Source organism: Onychomys torridus, chromosome 5 (genome assembly GCF_903995425.1).
Source record: "Onychomys torridus chromosome 5, mOncTor1.1, whole genome shotgun sequence".
NCBI classification, from domain to species: Eukaryota; Metazoa; Chordata; class Mammalia; order Rodentia; family Cricetidae; genus Onychomys; species Onychomys torridus.
In genome coordinates, this window is record NC_050447.1 from 35,279,934 (window position 1) to 35,300,163 (window position 20,230).

The 20,230-nt window shown below is 44.6% G+C and overlaps 1 protein-coding gene across 1 annotated transcript in view; it reads left to right on the top strand.

The window, feature by feature from the left end:
- The window catches only part of Wwp2 (WW domain containing E3 ubiquitin protein ligase 2), a 150,995-nt gene that overhangs the window by 99,081 nt on the left and 31,684 nt on the right, over positions 1-20,230 (top strand). Inside the window, exon 8 of the mRNA XM_036188023.1 lies at positions 6,846-7,056. Within this exon, the coding sequence (XP_036043916.1) occupies positions 6,846-7,056 (211 nt within the window). The remainder of the gene's footprint in view (positions 1-6,845; positions 7,057-20,230) is intronic.

Here is a 20,230-nt window from a genome sequence, read left to right on the forward strand (position 1 = left end):
CTGTGAGTTCGAGGCCAGCCTGGTCTACAGAGCTAGTCCAGGACAGGCTCCAAAGCTACAGAGAAACCCTATCTTGGAAAAAACAAACAAACAAACAAATAAATAAATAAAGTAGGGATGATAGCATACCCTCTCAGGAGGCTTGAGGCAAGAGGATCATGAGTTCAAGGCCAGCTTGAGCTCCATAGGTACTACTCCATCTCAAATGGTGAACAAACCAAAGGTAAATAACAATTCACTCCCAAATATTTTTTAAAGACCTATTTTTAAATGGTAATGTTACACAATTATCAGGTGATTCTAGTTCTAATATCTTTAACAATTATTAGATTTAGTGAATGCATATTTATTAAACAAATATTTATCTGTTTGCTGGACAATGTAAACTGTAAGCCAGGATAAGGCTTCTGCCTTCTAATCTCTTTCAGTCAGAGTTGAAAAGACACGTCAGCCAGGTACCACCTGCTGCTGCAGGAGCTCTGGGCTGCACAGCTGAGGCCCCGGCACTGCAAGGTCTATACAAGCAATGACCAGTCTGAACTGTAGTGCTCAGGAGAACATCTGGGGAGAAGGCTGTGTGACAGAGATAGGCAAGAATGTAGGGATAGAAAGTCAAGTGTTGCTGAGAGCGTGTCTCAGGCAATAGAGTGCTTGCTTTCCTAGCATGCCGAAGCTCTGGGTTTAGTACCCAGCACTACATACACAGCCATAGTGGTGCATGCTTGTAGTCCCAGCACTCCAGAGGTAAAGACAGGAGGATCAGATATTCAGGGTTAGTGAGACCCTGTCTCAAAAAAAAAAAAGGAAATGTTAGGTGTACCAATGGCAGAGACAGCCTGAGTCATTTTCAGACTTCCACTGAGGTAAAGCTGGATCCTTGGCTTTACCCTAGAAAAGAATTTCAGGAGGAGGCGTACGGAGCAGAACTGGAGTTCATTAAAAGTCTATTATTATTATTATCATCATCATCATCATCACCATCATCATCATCATTACTGAGATGGTCTCACTATGTAGTCCTTGGCCTAGAACTCCGTGTAGACCAGGTTTGGCCTTGAACTCAGAGATCCAACCACCTCTGTTTCTAGAAAGCTTTTATTTTTATTTTATGTATATGGGTGTTGTGCCTGCATGTATCATGTAGGTGCCTGGTACCCTTTGAGGCCAGAAGAGAGTGTCAGATCCAGTCCCCTGGAACTGGAGTTATAGATGGTTGTGAGCTGCCATGTGGGTTCTGGGAACCAAACCTGAGTCCTCTGTAAGAGTAGCAAGTGCTGTTAACTGCTGGGCTAACTCTCTAGCCCCTTTACATACATATGTAAGCATAAGGGCTTATGAAGGGCACTTGGGAAGAAAATAGGACACTGAGGGCATGGTTGTGGGCTGAAGAAGAGTCACAATACCACTGTCTTTACAATATTTATACATAGAACTTGATTTCCTTGGGAGCTGAAGAAATTTAATTAAGGGCACTTGCTCCTCTTTCAAAGGACCTAAACCTCACCCACCTCACCCACCTCACCCACCTCACACACCTCACCCACCTCACCCACCTCACCCACCTCACCCACCTCACCCACCTCACACACCTCACCCACCTCACCCACCTCACACACCTCACACACCTCACCCACCTCACACACCTCACCCACCTCACCCACCTCACCCACCTCACACACCTCACACACCTCACCCACCTCACCCACCTCACACACCTCACCCACCTCACACACCTCACACACCTCACACACCTCACCCACCTCACCCACCTCACACACCTCACACACCTCACACACCTCACACACCTCATGACTGACTGCAAGCTCCAGGGGACTCAGCACTCCCGGTCTGAGCAGGCACCTACATTCACATGTATACACAAACACCCATTAACAATTTTTAAAGAAAAAAACATTTTTAGTTGGCCTGGTGGCTCATGCCTTTAGTCCCAGAAAGGAGAGGCAGAGGCAGGCAGATCTCTGATAAAAGTTCCAGGACAGCCAGGGCTACACAAAGAAACCCTGTCTCCAAGGACACAGAGAAACCCTGTCTCAAGGACAGAGAGAGAGAGAGAGAGAGAGAGAGAGAGAGAGAGAGAGAGAGAGAGAGAGAGAGAGAAACCCTGTCTCAAGAACACAGAGAGAGAACATAGCTCGAAGCACATGCAGAGGCAGCCGCTCTTATGTGTCCCCTGCAGCCAGTCTTCAAGTGTGCAAGTGTATGCGTGTGTGTCATCCGAGGGAGAACACACACGTGTCCAGGCACACACAGATGATAGCAGTAGGTCTGCACTGTTCAGCAGTTTCCTGTTGAATTATCTTAGTGTTTCTCGTAGCACTTGAAGCCGGTGGGAGGAGCTTTGCCCTTTGCACTCCCCCACTAACCCCAGCTAATAAGCGCCTTAACACATAGACATGACCCTATACCTCAGTGAATTTCTACAACATTTCGGAAAGCTTTGTCTGGGATGCTGTGTGGGTGGATGTGTGCAGGAGAGTAGAGGGCACGGAGTTGCCCAGAGGCATTGGATCCCCTGGAACTAGGTTACAGGTGGTTGTGAGCCATCAGACAGAGGGTGCTGGGAACAGTTCCAGGTTCTCTGGAAGAGCTCATGTACTCAAATGGCTGAGCCATCTCGCCACCTCCACCCCCTCAGTAAATTTTTAAAGAAAACAAAAACGTCATTTTTCAGATGATGCAAGGTTATCAGCTCCTTCTGGAGACTGGCAGAGGAAGAGTCGAGCTTTTCCATGGGCTCCATCTCTCACAAACTGAACCTGGGGAGGCAGAGTGGTTGAGGGCAGCTTGTCTCTATTTAAATGAAGACCACACCAAGGGAGTTAGAAGCAGTGTTTTGCAACCTCCAGTGAACTATTGACTTCTTTGTCAGTTTCTGAACTCTTTGTTAACTTACTCATTCTCTGAATTTTCATGGTTTAGTATGTTAATATAGCTCTGTGATAGGTCTGATATGCTAGGGAAGAATCCCCAACAGAAACCAGCATTCTTCTTAGACTTTCATCTCTGTTCTTAGAAAGTTAGTTTCCCATATAATTTTACAGTGAATTTATCTAGTGACTTAAAAAGGCATGGTGGGGTTTTTAAAGATTGGAATTGCATAAGGTTTATACATTTGCATAAAGAGGATTACCATCTGTTGTATGTACTAGCTTAGCTCAGAGAGAATATGGAAAATAAAGTTTTGCATTTATGATGGGGAAACATTCATTGTACAGATTTAGTTATTAAGCATCTGATGTAGCCTCTTTGCCAGGCAGTATTAACACTGAGAAGAAAGCAAGCAAGTCTTGGGCTAAGGATACAGCCCAGCTCAGGAACAGTGCACTCACCTATCCCGTGGAGGCTCTGGGTTTGATCCCCAGCTTAAAAAAAAAAAAAAAAAAAGTCAAGCTTGGTTACATCCTGGGAAGATGTTTAGGTTTCAGCTGACTACTATTGTTAACCAGTTGGATCTGGTTATATGTGATCTTGGTTCCTACTGAAGGATGTGCCGAAAAGTGGAGTGAGTGGCTCAAGTCCTTAGGGAGATAGCAGAGTATGAATTAGATGTCTCATGACTATGCCAGGTTATTTAGCCTCTTAATGGATGCTTGATTCCTCAGTATAAAGTAGTTGAGGGACCTAACAGTGGGGTTATGTGTGAAGCTTAAAGAATCCCAAGAAAGAACTGTGTCTTGTCTGGCACACACCCCACTCCATCCCATATTCAGTAGTAGTGTTTATTATTTTATTTAAATTTGTCATCTGGGACTGGAGAGATGACTGAGCAGTTCAGAGCACGCTGCTCTTTCAGAGGACCCTAGCTCAGTCCCTAGCACTCACATGGCAGCTTGTTACCTCCCCTAACTCCAGTTCAGGGAATCTGAAGCCCCTTTGGGAGCTCCTCAGACACAAGCACATGAGTAGTGCACAACGTTCATGTAGCAAAACATTAATACACATAAATAAATCTTTTAAAAATTGTCATCTGGCTGGGCAGTGGTGGTACATGCCTGTAATCCCAGCACTCAGGAGGCAGAGGCAGGTGGATCTCTGTGAGTTCGAGGCCAGCCTGAGCTTCAGAGCTAGTCCAGGACAGGCTCCAAAGCTACAGAGAAACCCTGTCTTGAAAAACCAACCAACCAACCAACCAACCAACCAACCAAACAAACAAAAAGAATGTCATCTGACTCTCTTGGTCAGATCCTGATGCTATCTAGTAGAAATGACAGGCATTTAGAAAAGGATAGCCTAGAAACAGTGAGGAAGTAGTAGCCTTTGTGTCAGGGTGGAGGCTGAGACTAATGAGAAACAGAAAATGCGCCAGACAATTATTTTGAATTGCTTTGGCGTGGAGAATGGAGGCCAGCTGAAGGAGTTGAGCTGAACTTCCTTCAACTATATCTGCTCTACAGTAAACTGTAACTGTGACGATCTCCTCAGAGATCCAGGAGCAGGGGCATACCTGCTTTTTAGGGGAACTACAAAACAAGTCTCTGAATTAGAAAGATGAAACTAAATGATGATTATGCTATTTTGCATTGAAATTCTGATGTAAATGTGTACACAGTTCTGCATATAGCTCCTCTGTTCTCAAAGAATTGCAATTCTTTGAAACCTTGTTTGATTTCTCTTCCAAGTGAGAGGATTTATAGTGCCCTGGGGTCCTTGTAGACACAGTGATCATCAAAGACCGAAGAAACAAACCTTGACGTAAAAAGGGCTAGGAGCTACCTTGTTTCACTCATTATCTGTTGTTACCTTGGAGACCAGTCCTTAGTTCTTAGCCTCTTTTATGTAGCTATTAAGCCCAGCTTCTGTCCTTGAATCAAGAATCTGTAAAAAAGTGGTTCATAACCTGTGGGTCAAAACCTCTTGGAGGTTGAACAGCCCTTCTATAGGGGCTGCATATCAGATATCTACATTACAGTTCATAACAGTAGCAAAACTACAGTTATGGAATAGTTTTATGGTTGGGGTCATCATCACAACATGAAAAATTGTATTAAATTGTATTAAATTATATTAAATTGTATTAAACTTGCATTAGGAAGGTTGAGATCCACTGCTTTAAGAGAAATTATGGGCAGCTGGAGCGATGCTCAGCAGTTAAAAAGCAGTGTCTGCTCTTGCAGAGGACCTGGGTTCAATTCCTAGCACTCAGGTGGTGGCTCACAACTGTTTGTAACTCCAGTTCCAAGGGATTCAACATCCTTTTCTGGTCTCAGTGGACACTACATGCGTGTCGTGCACAGACATACATGGAAGCAAAACACTTAAACACATAAAATAAGATAAAAATAATAAAAAAGACCATTATGGAAGTTTCTACCTTTTGATGTGTGCAGAGGTATTTGAAGAAAAGTGCCATCCATGTCTAGCAGGCAGAGGGTGCTTTTTTTTTTTTTTTTTTTTTTTTAATGGTTTTTCGAGACAGGGTTTCTCTGTGTAGCTTTGGAGCCTTTCCTAGAACTCACCCTATAGCCCAGGCTGGCCTTGAACTCACAGAGATCCTCCTGGCTCTGCCTCCTGAGTGCTGGGATTAAAGGTGCACGCACCACCACCACCACCACCACCACCACCACCACCACCACCACCACCACCACCACCACCACCACGCCTGGCCAGAGGGCACTTTAAAGGGAAGGGTGAGCCTCTGTGAACTTGGCCTTGGTCGGGCTTTACTTCCACCAGCACCCATCCTTGTTCACCTCTTTCCTGCAACTCTTTCCTGTATTGGTGTCAGGGTAACCACAGTATGTTAGAAAACCCTAAGAACGTTATATTTAATTAATTTACTTAAGATTCATTCTCTCATGTCCTTTGGGAAGGCATTACTAACTTACTGTAATTTTTATAGTAATGCTTTTGCTGTTTTTTTTTTTTTGTTTATTGTTTTTGGAAATAAGTTCTCATTATAATAGCCCTGGCTGTCTGGCCTAGAGTTTACATGGAGTCCTGTAACCAGAATACCAGAGTTTGGGTCACTTGTCACCAAGACACTGATGATCAGATACAGGAATTGAATCTTTTGTTTTCTTTTCAAATTGTTATTTTTCATTTTGTGTAAGTGTGTGTATCTGCATGTAGGTATGTGCACATGAGGCCAGAGGCGACAGATGCCCTGGAGGCATTTGCCGTGAGTGCTGCAAACCTAATGCGGCTCCCCTGGGAGAGTAGCAAGTACTCTAACCACTGGGCCGTCTCCCTAGCCCCAGGAATTGAATCTTTAAACTATACTCTATTTAGATCTGACAACCTGTGGAAACAGGATTAGTACCCCAGAAAATCTGCCTTCCCTCCCAGCTCCTGCCAGCACACCTCGTAGGGATCAGGAAAAGGCAGCCGGTCATTCTGGAGCCTTGGCCGGGTGGGAAGCTTGTCTGTGAGTTGATTCATGGTGCAGCTCTCCTTACTGTCTCCTATACTTTACTCTTGTTCTCACAGCTCGTGTGTAGCCAACTCTCCTGAGCCAGACTCTCGTCAGTGTGTCTGCTGACTGTGATTATGATTATTATATAGTGTATATGTGCAGAGCCCTTTCCATATTGTGAAATACAACTGTGCACTTAGAACTAGAGTATAAATGTGTCCATACCCATCCTCGTGGCTACTGTCAGCCCTGACTGACATGAAATTCACTGTGTGGCTTCAACTTGAGGCCATCCTCCTGCTTCTACCTTCTGAGTGCTGGACCAGTGTGAGAGGCCTGGGTTTATAAAACTCACAGTTGTCTGAGCAGGCCGATGTCATAGACTCAGTGTTAGTGTACGGTGTGCAAAACCTAGTAAAAGAAAACACAATTCTTACTTCTGGCTATCTTTAAGTCCGTTTATGCATTTCAGGGAGTGAGGAACCTACTACAGCCAGTGATCCTGAAGAGTCTTCTATTGTTGGCGTGACAGCCCCACCTGCTGCAGCCTTGAGTGTGTCCCCAAGCCCCAACGTGACATCTCTCCCTGCACCGTCCACACCAGCTGAGGGAGAGGAGCCCAGCACTTCGGGGACACAGCAGCTCCCTGCCGCTGCCCAGGCCTCTGATGCTCTCCCTGCTGGGTGAGTAGCCTTGTGCCCCATGATGGCACTCTCTTCCTCAGGGACTGCCTCCTCCACCAGGTCAGAAACAATGTGGTCATTTCCTACCTACTGCCCAGGGGTCTCTGGGAAGGCTGCCATGTTTAGAAGCAAGAGAGGTGTTGAGGTGCTTGCTCACAAACATCTGGAAGAGCCCAAAGCATCCTGGGAGGCGGGTTAGTGCTATCTTTGGCTGGGACCTAAGTGGATAGCTTCTGTGGAGCAAGGAGCCCATTGCCTTGGTGGGTTCTGGAAGGTGTCTGACTAGATGGTGCCCAGACAATCGGTTTTTCCCTCCTCAGTTTGACCTTGGCAACCCGTGAAGGACTCGGGCTTTGGGTGCTGAAGTCCTGTGGCTGTTATTCCACAGCTGTGGCCAGTGTTAACGCAGGTGCTCATTTCCTTGCTCTTTTACTTTGGATAGCAAAGACCTCAGCCAAGGTGACCACTCCAGCCAGACAAAGGGAAGCTCATTTTGACTGTGTAGAGGGTGGGGATTAGAAACCCCATCGATTCTGGGGACTGACCAGATGGCCCAGGAAATGAAGGCACTTGCCACCAAGCTAGGCAGCTTGAGTTTGGTTTGATCTCCATAGCCACATGGTGAAAGGAGAGAACTAACTCCTATAAGCTGTCCTCTGACCTTTTACACACACACACACACACACACACACACACACACACACACACACACTGAACACATACAGAAAAAATTTAAAAAACGTGACTTTTTTGGGGGGTGGGGATCAATTAGATCGAGGATTGAATCCATCCCTCTACCTTACCTGTGTGGCCTGGCTGTGTGACTTACATGTTGGTTGTGTGGTGACAATAAACATCCATGTCTAGGGACTCCAGTAAAATGGGGTGGGTGAAGCATGTGCTGCAGACAGGCAAGTATTGCTTTGAAGTAGTTGTGAAGCAGCCTCAAAGGCAGAGACTGCTTCCGACCTGGGACACCACATCTGACCCCAGGTAAAGCCGACTGTTTTCAGGGCCAGTCCTGTTGTCCAGCCTAGTTATCAGCATGGCACAAAAGAAACCAATGTCACATGCTGGCAAGATGGCTTAGTATAAGTTGCTTGCCACCAAGCCTCAACCTCTGGGTGGAGGGAGAAAACTGATTCCTGCAGGCTACCCTCTGCCCTCCGCACTTGCCGGTGGCACGTGCTCCCTGCCCCTAAGGAAATGGTTGTTTAACACATTGTTTCAGGGCTGCTAGTGAGATGGCTCAGCAGTGAAGGCATTTGCTGCCTGGCCTGACAGCCTGAGATCCACCCCCAGCCCTCCCTGGTAGAAGGAGAGAGCAGAGCTGACACTTGTGGGCTGTCCACTGATCTCTACAGACACATCCCCACCCCCAGCCACCCCCCACACCCCAATAAATAGATTCAGAAAGGAGTAGTTTTGAAGAAACCCGCTTCTGTCTGACTCACTGGCTGGTGATGTGCTGATGTAGCCTTGAGGATGGTGAGTAGTCCCTCAGTGTATAATTCAGAATGGACATTGGAAAGGTGTCTCTTGCTTCATGGTTGTTAAAGATCCCGTATCAGAAAGCATGTGTGATTTTTGCTGCTTGTACTTAGCATTCACATAACTTCTTTCTACTAAATCGTGTTAAGCAAATGAAAACCATTGCAAATAATTCTTATTATCTCAAAGCTCAGGAAAATTGGAGTGTTGAGAGGCAGTTTCGAAAAGGCCATTTTTTTGTCAAGTGTTTGTGTGAAAAGCTTATTAACCAATTGCTTGCGTACCCCTGCAGAGGTTTTCTTTCTCTTTCATATGTGGTATGAGACTTGAAAGAACCATGTGTTGTTTGTACTTTCAAGTCTGTGTGCTGTAATTTGGGGGGAACAGGCAGAATCATTCTGGCAGAAAGGAGAGAAAATGGCTGCCTGTGTCTCCAGTGAGCTGTTTGTTTTCTTTCCTGCGAGCAGAGGCCTGGAAGGCCAGCCTCACTTCGTGTCAGTCACAGGCAATTAGGGCTAATGGCTCAACATGTCTTTATGTAGGGCGTGTGTGAGGGTTACTGTTCTCTGGGATTGGGCCCTTCCTGTTTCCAAGCAGTTGGAAAACTCTGGACTCTGAAAACGCTCTTTATTCAGCAGCCCAGGGAAGCCATCCCCCAACCCCCTTTCTTGGCCAGAGGCTAAATCACTTTTCTGAGGTAGAGTTTGGACAGTGTCTTTTTCTTAGAGGATTTAGAATGTGACAAGGCCTGTGTGTATGTGTGTGTGTGTGTGTGTGTGTGTGTGTGTGTGTGTGTGTGTGTGTGTGTGACCCACTTTTATGGATAGAATATTCCAGAGTCGAGGTTGGGAGTCTCAGTTTTCTAGGAGTTCTTACTACCTCAGCTACCTCAGTATCTGGAGGACCATGTCAGTGCCCAGGATTGCCACTCCTTACTTGAGCTGGCCTCCAGAGTGCTTGGTAGTGCGGACAGCAGGCTTTTCAGTTGGCTTTGGTATTGGAACCCGGAAAGGACATAGTTCCTATAGTCATCCTCCCAATTTGTAGATCCAGTGCCCTCCTCCCTCCCTTGTTTCTAAGCTGAAGAGATGTAGGCAACAAGATGATGAACTTAGTCTGGTCCATTATCCTGTTGTAAATACTAGTAGAGGGATTGAGTACAGCTATTTGCAGGGTGCTGGTGGAAATCACAGAATACCTTTATCTTTTATGAGATTTCTAAATGAAACATCTAAACTGAATGTCTGCCAGTCTTCAAGTTATAGGTCAGTGCCTACAGGATGCATTTTTTCTTTATTTAAAGTTTTTATCACATGTTCTTAAATTTAGTGTAGTTGTGTGTACACAAACACACAGAGGTCAGAGGTCAGCCTTGAGGAGTTAGTTCTCTCCTTCCATCGTGTGGTTCTGGGACTTGAACTCAGGTTGTCAGGCATGGTGGCAGGTGCCCTCACCTGAGCCATCTCAATGGCCTGACCTTTTCTGTCAGATAGGGTCGTCATTACTGTTTGAGAGATGGCAAGCCCAGGGCGATGTACTGCGAATGTACAGCTAAGGAGAAATAGCCTGTGTTCAGAATAGTTTATGAAGTCTGCTCTGGTCCTTTGACCTTTTTTTTTTTTTTTTTTCCCCGAGACAGGGTTTCTCTTCTGTGTATCTTTGCACCTTTCCTGGGACTCACTCTGTAGACCAGGCTGGCCTCAAACTCAGAGATCTGCCTACCTCTGCCTCCTGAGTGCTGGGATTAAAAACACCTGTTACAATCTGGCTATCCATTTTTCTTTATACTAACCTTTTAAAGTAAAACTTCTACGCATGACTTTTTCCACTTGGAATGCCACAGCGGCTTCCTATTGTCTTTAGGGATAGATAAATTTCCAAATTCTTAAGTAAGCTGAAAATCTCTGACAGATGGGCCCTGCCTGCCCCTCAGCCTCCCATGGAAGTCACTCTCCCTTTGCACTCCGAGCTCTGGTCATAATAAATGACTTTAGTCTGACCCATGCACTACCTTCCTCCAGACTGAGGCTCCTCCTCATGATGGTCTTTCTCAAAGCTTCCTCAGTGTCTTGACATTTAATTCCTCGAGTTTCAGGTTAATAACAGTCCTGAGGAATCCACTCTCCTGCTCCCTGTAGACAAGGTTAAATAACCACATGTGTGGCCATATCGTCTCACACTTGTAATTGCTTGTTCAAGTCCCTCTGTCATTCTGGGCCGTAGGTAACTAGGAGCCAGGCACAAAGTGGGTCCTGGACCTACTTGTAATGAACACATCTAAATGCTGTCTTTCCCTCCCTGTTCCTTTTTTCCGTCTGAATGAATGCTCTCCGCTTCTCTGATGCTCTAAAGCGAGAGCATCTATGACTGAATATTGCATTTTCCTTCATTCATTGTGTTGACTGGCTTTGGGCTCAACTGTGTGTCACAGAGCAGAACACTGGTCCTCGTTCAGAGGCTCCTCATCACTGGATTCTCCTTGACCTAAAGTATTTCTGAGCTAAACTAGATTGCTTGCTTGGGCCTCAGGTTGACTGTTTCCAACTTTATCTTTTCAGCTCCTCCATCTCCTTTGTGGAGCGATGAAAAAAGGTTCACTGGGGATTCCAAGAATTGCCACATTGGTCCTCTGAAATTTACAGCGGCAAAGACTGGTCACACACATCTGTGTGCTTCCAGGCTGAGGGCTTCTGAAACCTGGTCTGCCTAAGGCCAAATACAACATTCCTTATTCCATTTCTCTCCCTGTCTAGAAGCCCTCTTTTTTTTTTTTTTTTTGGCTTTTAACTTAATTAGCCCAGAGAAGCTACTGGAAGGTATGGAGTTTCCAGTTTGTAAGTGTCTACTGAAAGAAGGCTGTTGGACACACGTGAGCTAGTGGCCCAGGCAGGGAGTGGGAAGCGTGGCCACTTTGGTCAGTTGGCCCTGTGTCTGGTTTTTGTCAGTGTCAGAGCCCACTTTGGAAACTGAATACTCCTGAACAGACCATGTGTACATGGCTTTGACAAACCCCCAGCACGCCCAGTCTCTCAGCTCCCAGAGTCCCTCACACAGAGGCACATTATTTTACCCTGGCAGCTAGCACACGGCTGTGGTTTCTTACATAAGAGAAGACGTTGTGTTTGGACTGCTGGCTTACCTCAGTTCTGCCATTTCACACCATCCTGTTCTGCCGAAGTCATTGGCTGCTCTGTTTCCTGCCTCAGAGTAGAATTAATGAGTGGTGTTTTCTAGTCTTCACATTTGCCGTCTGCCCCCCATGCCCTTACTGGAGACCCAGAGACTTCTCTAGGTGGACCTTGAGACAGCCTTGGGAGAGTTCTCTGATGTTTGGTTTGTAGAGACACCGAAAAGGATGAAGCAGTTTGGAGCGTCTCTGCTAAGTTATAACTAGTCTTGGGCCACCAAGTCTTATTCCAAAGTGCTTCTCACTCAGAGCGGTTTACAGTGGTATACAAACTATAAATGAAGAACTTGCCTTTTGGGGATGTTGCTAATAATTTATTTCTACATTTGCAACCTATGATGAATCTTTACTTTTGTTTTAACTTCTCTTCAAGGGATCACATACACATCTAGATGCTGAGGCAATGTCACAGATGCAGAAGTTTCTAAAAGCTGAGAAGCTTCTCTGTTTCTGGGCACGGACTGTTAAGAGTTTGGACCATGGACCACATTTTGAGTAGCTTGGGATTGTATTGGGAGACTGTGCCCTTTTCCCACCTTTTGTTATTGTGGAATATGGTTTTGTTTTTTACCCTACAAGGATTAGTACATGCATAGGTAACTCAAATAGTGCATGTTCTGTCTTCTTTCCAAAAGACTGTACTGTCCCCAGTGGGTTCTGAGGCAGGAGGTGTTCTTCCTATCTAAACTATGTAGTCACATATAATCATCAGTCCATTTTTACTGTCCTTTCTGGAGAGCTCCTCGGGAATGAGGAGTGTTGTGCCCATCTTGGAACCCTCGGCATCTTCCATGGTGTAAGCAGATGGAGTGGCGGGTGTGAGCAGATGAGTGACTCACATTCTTACCTGTCCTTAGTGTTCTCAGTTACGCTTTCATCTTAGAAAAGACCCTGAGCTGAACATGGGTCCTCACACCTGTAATCCCAGCATTTAGGGAAGCTGAGGCAGGATGATTGTTGAATTTGAGGCCAGCTTGGGCTACAGAGTGGAAGACTGTTTCAAAAAGCTAAAAAACAAAACCCACAAAACAACAAAGCTAGATCTTTGCTAGGCAGGAGAGACACAGGATAGCAACAACAGTGTCAGAGACCTTCTAGATTTAAGCATTGGTATTTTTATGCACCTTGTGTCCTTCTCCTGACTGCTAGTAGTAGCTACCAGAGGGAGTGAACTTTCACACCGGGTTTAACCCAGAGATCATTCTCTTCATTCTTTACTGCAATGTGAGTTAGCTACCTTGGCTTTCACCCTGCAAGTGAGGACCCTTAACCAATTCACTTGAGGACAAACACCGACACCAGGATGACACATAATGACACACGGGGACAGTTTTCAACATGGGATAAACACATATTGACCAGGCTTTGGGAGTATGACTGTGTGTACTTGTACCTTTGTAAACTATTAGAAGCATGCAGATAAAAATGGTGTCTAGGATGCAGGTGAGATGCCTTAGTTGGTAAAAGTGCATGACACCAAACCTGATAACCTGAGTTTGGTCCCTGGAACCTGAAAGATGGAAGAAGAGAACGGACTCCCATAAGTTGTCCTCTGACTTCTGCATAGTGCCATGCAGTACCCCAACCCCTCAATAAATAAATAGATATAAAACCCCCCCCCCCAAAACTTTGAGGCCTCAAAGGCATTTGAACGTCTTACACACCCCCTGTGATGCAGTCACTGTGTACAGGGTTCCTGGAATGTGGTCACAGCCACATCAAGTGCCATGTGCTTTTCTGTTGTATGAATGGTACAAGCTGTGTGATCTGTTGTTTCTCTACCACTGCAGCGGCAGTGAGGCCCCCTCTACATGCCTTTCCGTCTACTTGCTCATTTCTGTAAGAACTGCCCTGGGACTGGTTGGACCTGCAAGGCAGTGAGTGGTAAAGCGCCCTGGCTTCGATTCCCCAACACTGCCTTAAGAAAAGGAGGAGGAACCATAATGCTGAACTAATAGTGTTTTGCCAAGCATGGTAGTGTACATCTGTAACTCAGCACTTAAGGAAGCAGATCCAAGAGCATCTAAATGTGAGGCTAGCTTGGACTGGGACAACCTGGAGTGAGATTCTATCTAAAACAAAGCAAAAAAATTTAAAAATAAAAACAACAAGAAAAAAAGAAAAGCAAAATGTCCTTCTGGAAGTGAAATTCCTGTACCACAGACCTTCAGCCTTAGCGGGGAATCCCTCTCAAATTGCTTCCTGAGGTCAGCTTGTGGAGTTACCTTTTTTGTTTGTTTGTTTTTTGAGACAGGATTTCTCTGTGTAGCTTTGGTGTCTGCCCTGGATCTCACTCTATAGACCAGACTGCAGATCTTCCTGGCTCTGACCCGAGTGCTGGGATTAGAGGCGTGTATCACCACCGCCTGGCTGTGGAGTCACTCTTGTTTGGGTGCACACGTGATCTTGGTAAAATTCACATTGTCAGCTCTTTGTCATTTGGGCCAATCTAAAGAGTTTGGCATCTTTTTTGGTTTGAATTTGAATTTCTTTGATTATCATTTAACCCTTTTAAATATTTATATAATGAATTACCTTATTGGTATAATTTTTCTAGTTTTCTATTTGTGTTTCTCTCCCTTTACTTATTTATTTGTTTTTAAAGTTTTATTTATGTATTTTATGTATATGAGGGCTCTATTTGCATATATACCTGCACACCAGAAGAGGGCACCAGATCTCATTATAGATAGTTGTGAGCCACCATGTGGTTGCTGGGAATTGAACTGGGGACCTGGAAGAGCAGCCAGTGCTCTTAACTGCTGAGCCATCTCTCTAGCCCCCTTAAAATTTCCTTTTTTGTTCTTTTGGGATTTTTTTGTTGTTTTTTTTTTTTCGAGACAGGGTTTTTTCTGTGTAGCCCTTGCTGTCCTGGAACTACCTCTATAAAGCAGGCTGGCCTTGAATTCAAAAAGATCTGATAGTTTCTGCCTCCTGAGTGCTGGGATTAAAGGCATGTGCCACCTGGTGGTGGTGGCACACGCCTGTAATCCCAGCACTCGGGAGGCAGAGGCAGGTGGATCTCTGTGAGTTCGAGGCCAGCCTGGTCTATAAAGCTAGTCCGACAGGCTCCAAAGCTACAGAGAAACCCTGTCTCGAAAAACAAATAAACAAACAAAAAAGGCATCTGCCACCACAGCCCTGATTTGTTTCTTTCCTTTTAAAAAAGACATATTTATTTTTTGTGTGTGAATCTTTTTTCTATATGTATGTATGTATACCATGTGCCTTGGAGGTCCGAAGAGGGGGGTGGAACTGGAATTGGAGTTATGGACAGTTATGAGGCACCATGTGGATACTAGGGAGCTGAACCCAGCTCCTCTACAAGAGCAGCAAGTGCTTTTAACTTCAGAGCCACCTCTCCATCCCTTTGTTTTTTTCTTTAGCCTACAAGATTTGTTTACTTTGACAGGATCTCATGTAGCCTAGGCTGGCCTTGAACTTGTTCTGTAGCCTAGGAACATGACTTGAACTCCTTATCCTCTTACCTTTGCCTCCAGAGTATAGGGATTACAGGTGTGGCCTCATGATTCTGAATATATGCTAGATAATGTCCACTTACATATATTGCCAATACTTTCCCCCAACCTAAAGCTTCCTCTTTACTTTGTTTATGGTGCCTTTAAGAAAAGAGGGGGTTGCCGGGCAGTGGTGGTGCAGGCCTGTAATCCCAGCACTCGGGAGGCAGAGGCAAGTGGATCTCTGTGAGTTCGAGGCCAGCCTGATCTATAGAGCTAATCCAGGATAGGCTCCAAAGCTATAGAGAAACCCTGTCTCAACCCCCCCCCCCCAAAAAAAAAGAAAAGAAAGAAAAGAGGGGGTGGTGGTCTGGAGAGATGACTCAGCAGTTTACAGCACTTTTGCTCTACAGAAGACCAGCTTCAATTCCCAGCATCCACAGTGGCCCACAACCATCCTAACTCCAGTTCCAGGGGATGCAGGTAAAACATTCATACTCATAAAATTAGACAACTTTTTAAAATTTAAATGATTTAATTTAAATTTAAAATGATAGCCAGGCATGGTGGTGCATGCATGCCTTTAATTCCCACATTGAGGAGGCAGAGGCTGGAGGATCTCTGAATTTGAGGCCAGCCTGGTGTATAGAGTGAGTTCCAGGACAGCCAAGACTGTTACACAGGAAACCCTGCTCAAAAAACCAAAAAGAAAAAGAAAAATTAAAAAAAATATATATATTTTTTTGGTGGTACAAACGTGTCTGTACATGTGTTGTGGTCATCTAAAGTTCCTCCTTGTTTTTAGGTTGTAGCATCCTAACAGCATACGCAATTTTGTTGATTAAAAAAAGAAAGACTGTATTTTTAATTATGCACGTGTGTGTGGATGTGTACTCCTGAGAGAGGTGCCTGAAGGAACCAGGAACTGGAGCTGGAGTTACAGGTATTTGAGAGGCACGTGACAGGGGTGCTGGGAACCAAATTTGGCTTCTCAGGAAAAGCAGTACATGCTGTCCATCACTGAGCCATCTTTCATATTTTATCTTTTTAAAAATCAGCATGTAACTTATAAACAATGGCATGCCATTGTTTAACTGTCAGTGTCTTTTTCTTGGTAGGTCAATCATATAATGGCAATTTAGATTTAATTAAAACCAGTACTTTATATGTAATTAAATGTTTACTAGGTTTGTTTTGTGTGTGCGAGAGTACAGGTGGAGGTCAGAGGACTACTTCCAAGGGTCTGTCCTCTCCTTCTGCCGTGTGGGTCTCAGGATCAAATTCAACCCCAGTAGCACGGACCCATAGTACTGAGCCATCTTTCCAGCCTCTCCTTTTACATCCAGTTTTGATCATCTCAAGCATGTTATTTATTAATTTGCTTTTCCATCCAATATGTTGCAAACATCTGAATAAATTAATACTCATGTCCAGTTCATTCTGAAACTCCAGTAGCCCTGTTATAGAAGTAGCTTTTCTCTCCAGACAGTGGTGGTGCACGGCTTTAATTCCAGCAGCACTCGGGAGGCAGAGGCAGGCGGATCTCTTAGTTCGAGGCCAGCCTGGTCTACAGAGTGAGTTCCAGGACAGCCAGGGCTCCACGGAGACCCTGTGTCAAACACAAGCAAACAAACAACAGAAGAAGAAGTAGCATTTCTCTTTGCACTCCCTGGGGCTATTCAGGGCTCCACCACTGCTGTGAGGAGCAATAACAGTTGCTCTTCCAGCTGCATCTCTGACACAGTTCTTTCCTTGACTGTGTTAGAAATTCAAACTCGTAGAGGATGTCTGTAGACAGGGTCATTGACCAAGTTGCCTTTAGAAGGAAGAAACTCATTTTTGCTCTCATCCACTATTTTTAAGATTATCTACCTATGTTGTCAACTTTGCTTTTGAAAAGTGTGTGTGTGTGTGTGTGTGTGTGTGTGTGTGTGTGTTACAGAGATCGTTTCTGAGACTTATCTTTACTTTCTGTAAGAGCTTATATTTGAATGCTACCAGACTCCATCTGGGATTTCCCCGAGGCCAAGCAAACAGGATGGTTGAAGAGGAAAAGAAAACAGACTCAATTCAGGAAACTCAGCAGCTGCTGCTCTGACATCTTGGGCTTAGGGGGCATAGAGTGCTGTTGGTAGTTATTAAAAGGAAGTTAGTGTGCTGAGGTTGAAGTGCTAGTCCAGAATTCAGGAAAGGCCCCTGGAGAAGCAACAGTCCCTACTCTGTTGAGAAAAGACTCACTAAAGCCAGGAGCCTGTATGAAGACCTAGGTTGTTCAGAATCCTGTATGAAGGCAGTAAGTTGTTCAGGAGCTACTATGAATGCAGTAGGTTGTTCAGGAGCTGCTATGAAGGCAGTAAGTTGTTCAGGAGCTGTATGAAGGCAGTAGGTTGTTCAGGAGCTACTATGAAGGCAGTAGGTTGTTCAGGAGCTGCTATGAAGGCAGTAGGTTGTTCAGGAGCTACTATGAAGGCAATAGGTTGTTCAGGAGCTGCTATGAATGCAGTAGGTTGTTCAGGAGCTGTATGAAGGCAGTAGGTTGTTCAGGAGCTGCTATGAAGGCAGTAGGTTGTTCAGGAGCTGCTATGAAGGCAGTAGGTTGTTCAGGAGCTGCTATGAAGGCAGTAGGTTGTTCAGGAGCTACTATGAATGCAGTAGGTTGTTCAGGAGCTGCTATGAATGCAGTAGGCTGTTCAGGAGCTGCTATGAATGCAGTAGGTTGTTCAGGAGCTGCTATGAATGCAGTAGGTTGTTCAGGAGCTGTATGAAGGCAGTAGGTTGTTCAGGAGCTGCTATGAAGGCAGTAGGTTGTTCAGGAGCTGCTATGAAGGCAGTAGGTTGTTCAGGAGCTGCTATGAAGGCAGTAGGTTGTTCAGGAGCTGCTATGAAGGCAGTAGGCTGTTCAGGAGCTGCTATGAATGCAGTAGGTTGTTCAGGAGCCTGTATGAAGGCAGTAGGTTGTTCAGAATCCTGTATGAAGGCAGTAGGTTGTTCAGGAGCTACTATGAAGGCATAGGTAGGCTGTTCAGGAACCAGTGTGAAGGTGTAGGTTGCAGTGTGTTCAGATTTCTGACTCTGCAAACATCACTGTAGAGGAAGGAAATCTTCGGGTTCAGCCTGTAAGTGGTCACAGCTTCCAGAATGAGTAGGACTTGGTGCAGAGGCATCTACCCTAAGAGCATAAATAGGAAAGCATGAGTCAGTGTGTTTCCTCCTTCCTTGTCCCTCCTTTTCTTCCTCTTCCCTTCTCTGCTTTTGAGACTGAGTCTTGCTGTATAGCCTAGGCTAGACTTGAATTTGTGATCCTCCTGTCTCAGCCTCCTCGTTCAGGTGTGCCCTACTAGACCCAGCAAAAGCATGAAATTTCATGCTGTCTTTGTTTTTCTCTGCTAAGTAGTACTCCATTGTGTATATGTACCACATTTTCTTAATCCATTCTTCAGTTGACGGGCATCTAGATTGTTTCCAGGTTCTGACTATTATAGATAATGCTGCTATGAACATAGGTGAGCATGTATCTTTGTGCTATGATTGAGCATTCCTTGGATATATGCCCAAGAGTGGTATGGCTGGGTCTTGAGGTAGATTGATTCCCGATTTTCTGAGAAACCACCATACTGATTTCCACAGTGGTTGTACAAGTTTGCATTCCCACCAACAGTGGAGGAGTGTTCCCTTTGCTCCGCATCCTCTCCAACATTGACTGTCATTAGTGTTTTTGATCATAGCCATTCTGACAGGTGTAAGGTGGTATTTCAGAGTCGATTTGATTTGCATTTCTCTGATGACTAAGGATGTTGAGCATTTCTTTAAATGACTTTCAGCCATTTGTGATTCTTCTTTTGAGAATTCTCTGTTTAGCTTTGTAGCCCATTTTTTTAATTGGATCGTTCAGTATTTTGATGTCTAGTTTCTTGAGTTCTTTATATACTTTGGAGATCAGCCCTCTGTCAGATGTGGGGTTGGTAAGAGACTTTTCCCAATATGTAGGTTGTCTTTTTGTCTTATTGGCCATGTCCTTTACCCTACAAAAGCTTCTCAGTTTCAAGAGGCCCCATTTATTTATTTATTTATCTATCTATTTATTTATTTATTTATTTATAATTTTTTTGTTTTTTGAGACAGGGTTTCTCTGTAGCTTTGGTGCCTGTCCTGGACTAGCTTTGTATACCAGGCTAGCCTCGAACTCACAGAGATCCACCTGCCTCTGCCTCCTGAGTGCTAGGATTACAGGTGTGCACCACCACCGCCTGGCTTAGGTCCCATTTATTAATTGTTGCTCTCAGTGTCTGTGCTGCTGGTATTTAGGAAGTGATCTCTGGTGCCAATGCGTTCAAGAGTACTTCCTACTTTCTCTATTAAGTTTAGTATAACTGGATTTCTGTTGAGGTCTTTGATCCACTTGGACTTGAAGTTTTGTGAATGGTGACAGATAGGAATCTCTTTGTAATCTTTTACATATTGACATCCAGTTATGCCAGCACCATTTGTTGAAGATACTTTCTTTTTTTCCACTGTATAGTTTTGGCTTCTTTGTCAAAAATCAGGTGTTCATATGTGCATGGATTAATGTCAGGGTCTTCAATTCGATTTCATTAGTCTGTATGTTGGTTTTTATATCAGTACCAAGCTGTTTTTATTACTATAGCTCTATAGTAGAGCTTGAGGTCAGGGATGGTGATGCCTCCAGAGGTGATGCCTGCTTTATTATACAGGATTCTTTTAGCTATCCTGGGTCTTTTGTTTTTCCATATGAAGTTGAGTATTTTTCTTTCCAAGTCTGTGAAGAATTGTGTTGGGACTTTAATGGGGATTGCTTTGAATCTGTAGATTGCTTTTGGTAAGATTACTATGTTAATCCTACCTATCCATGAGCATGGGAGATCCTTCCATTTTCTGATATCTTCTTCAATTTCTTTCTTTAGAGATTTAAAGTTCTTATCAAAAAGGTCCTTCACTTGTTTAGTTAGTGTTATCTCAAGGTATTTTATATTATTTGTGGCTATTGTAAAGGGTGATGTTTCTCTGACTTCTTTCTCAG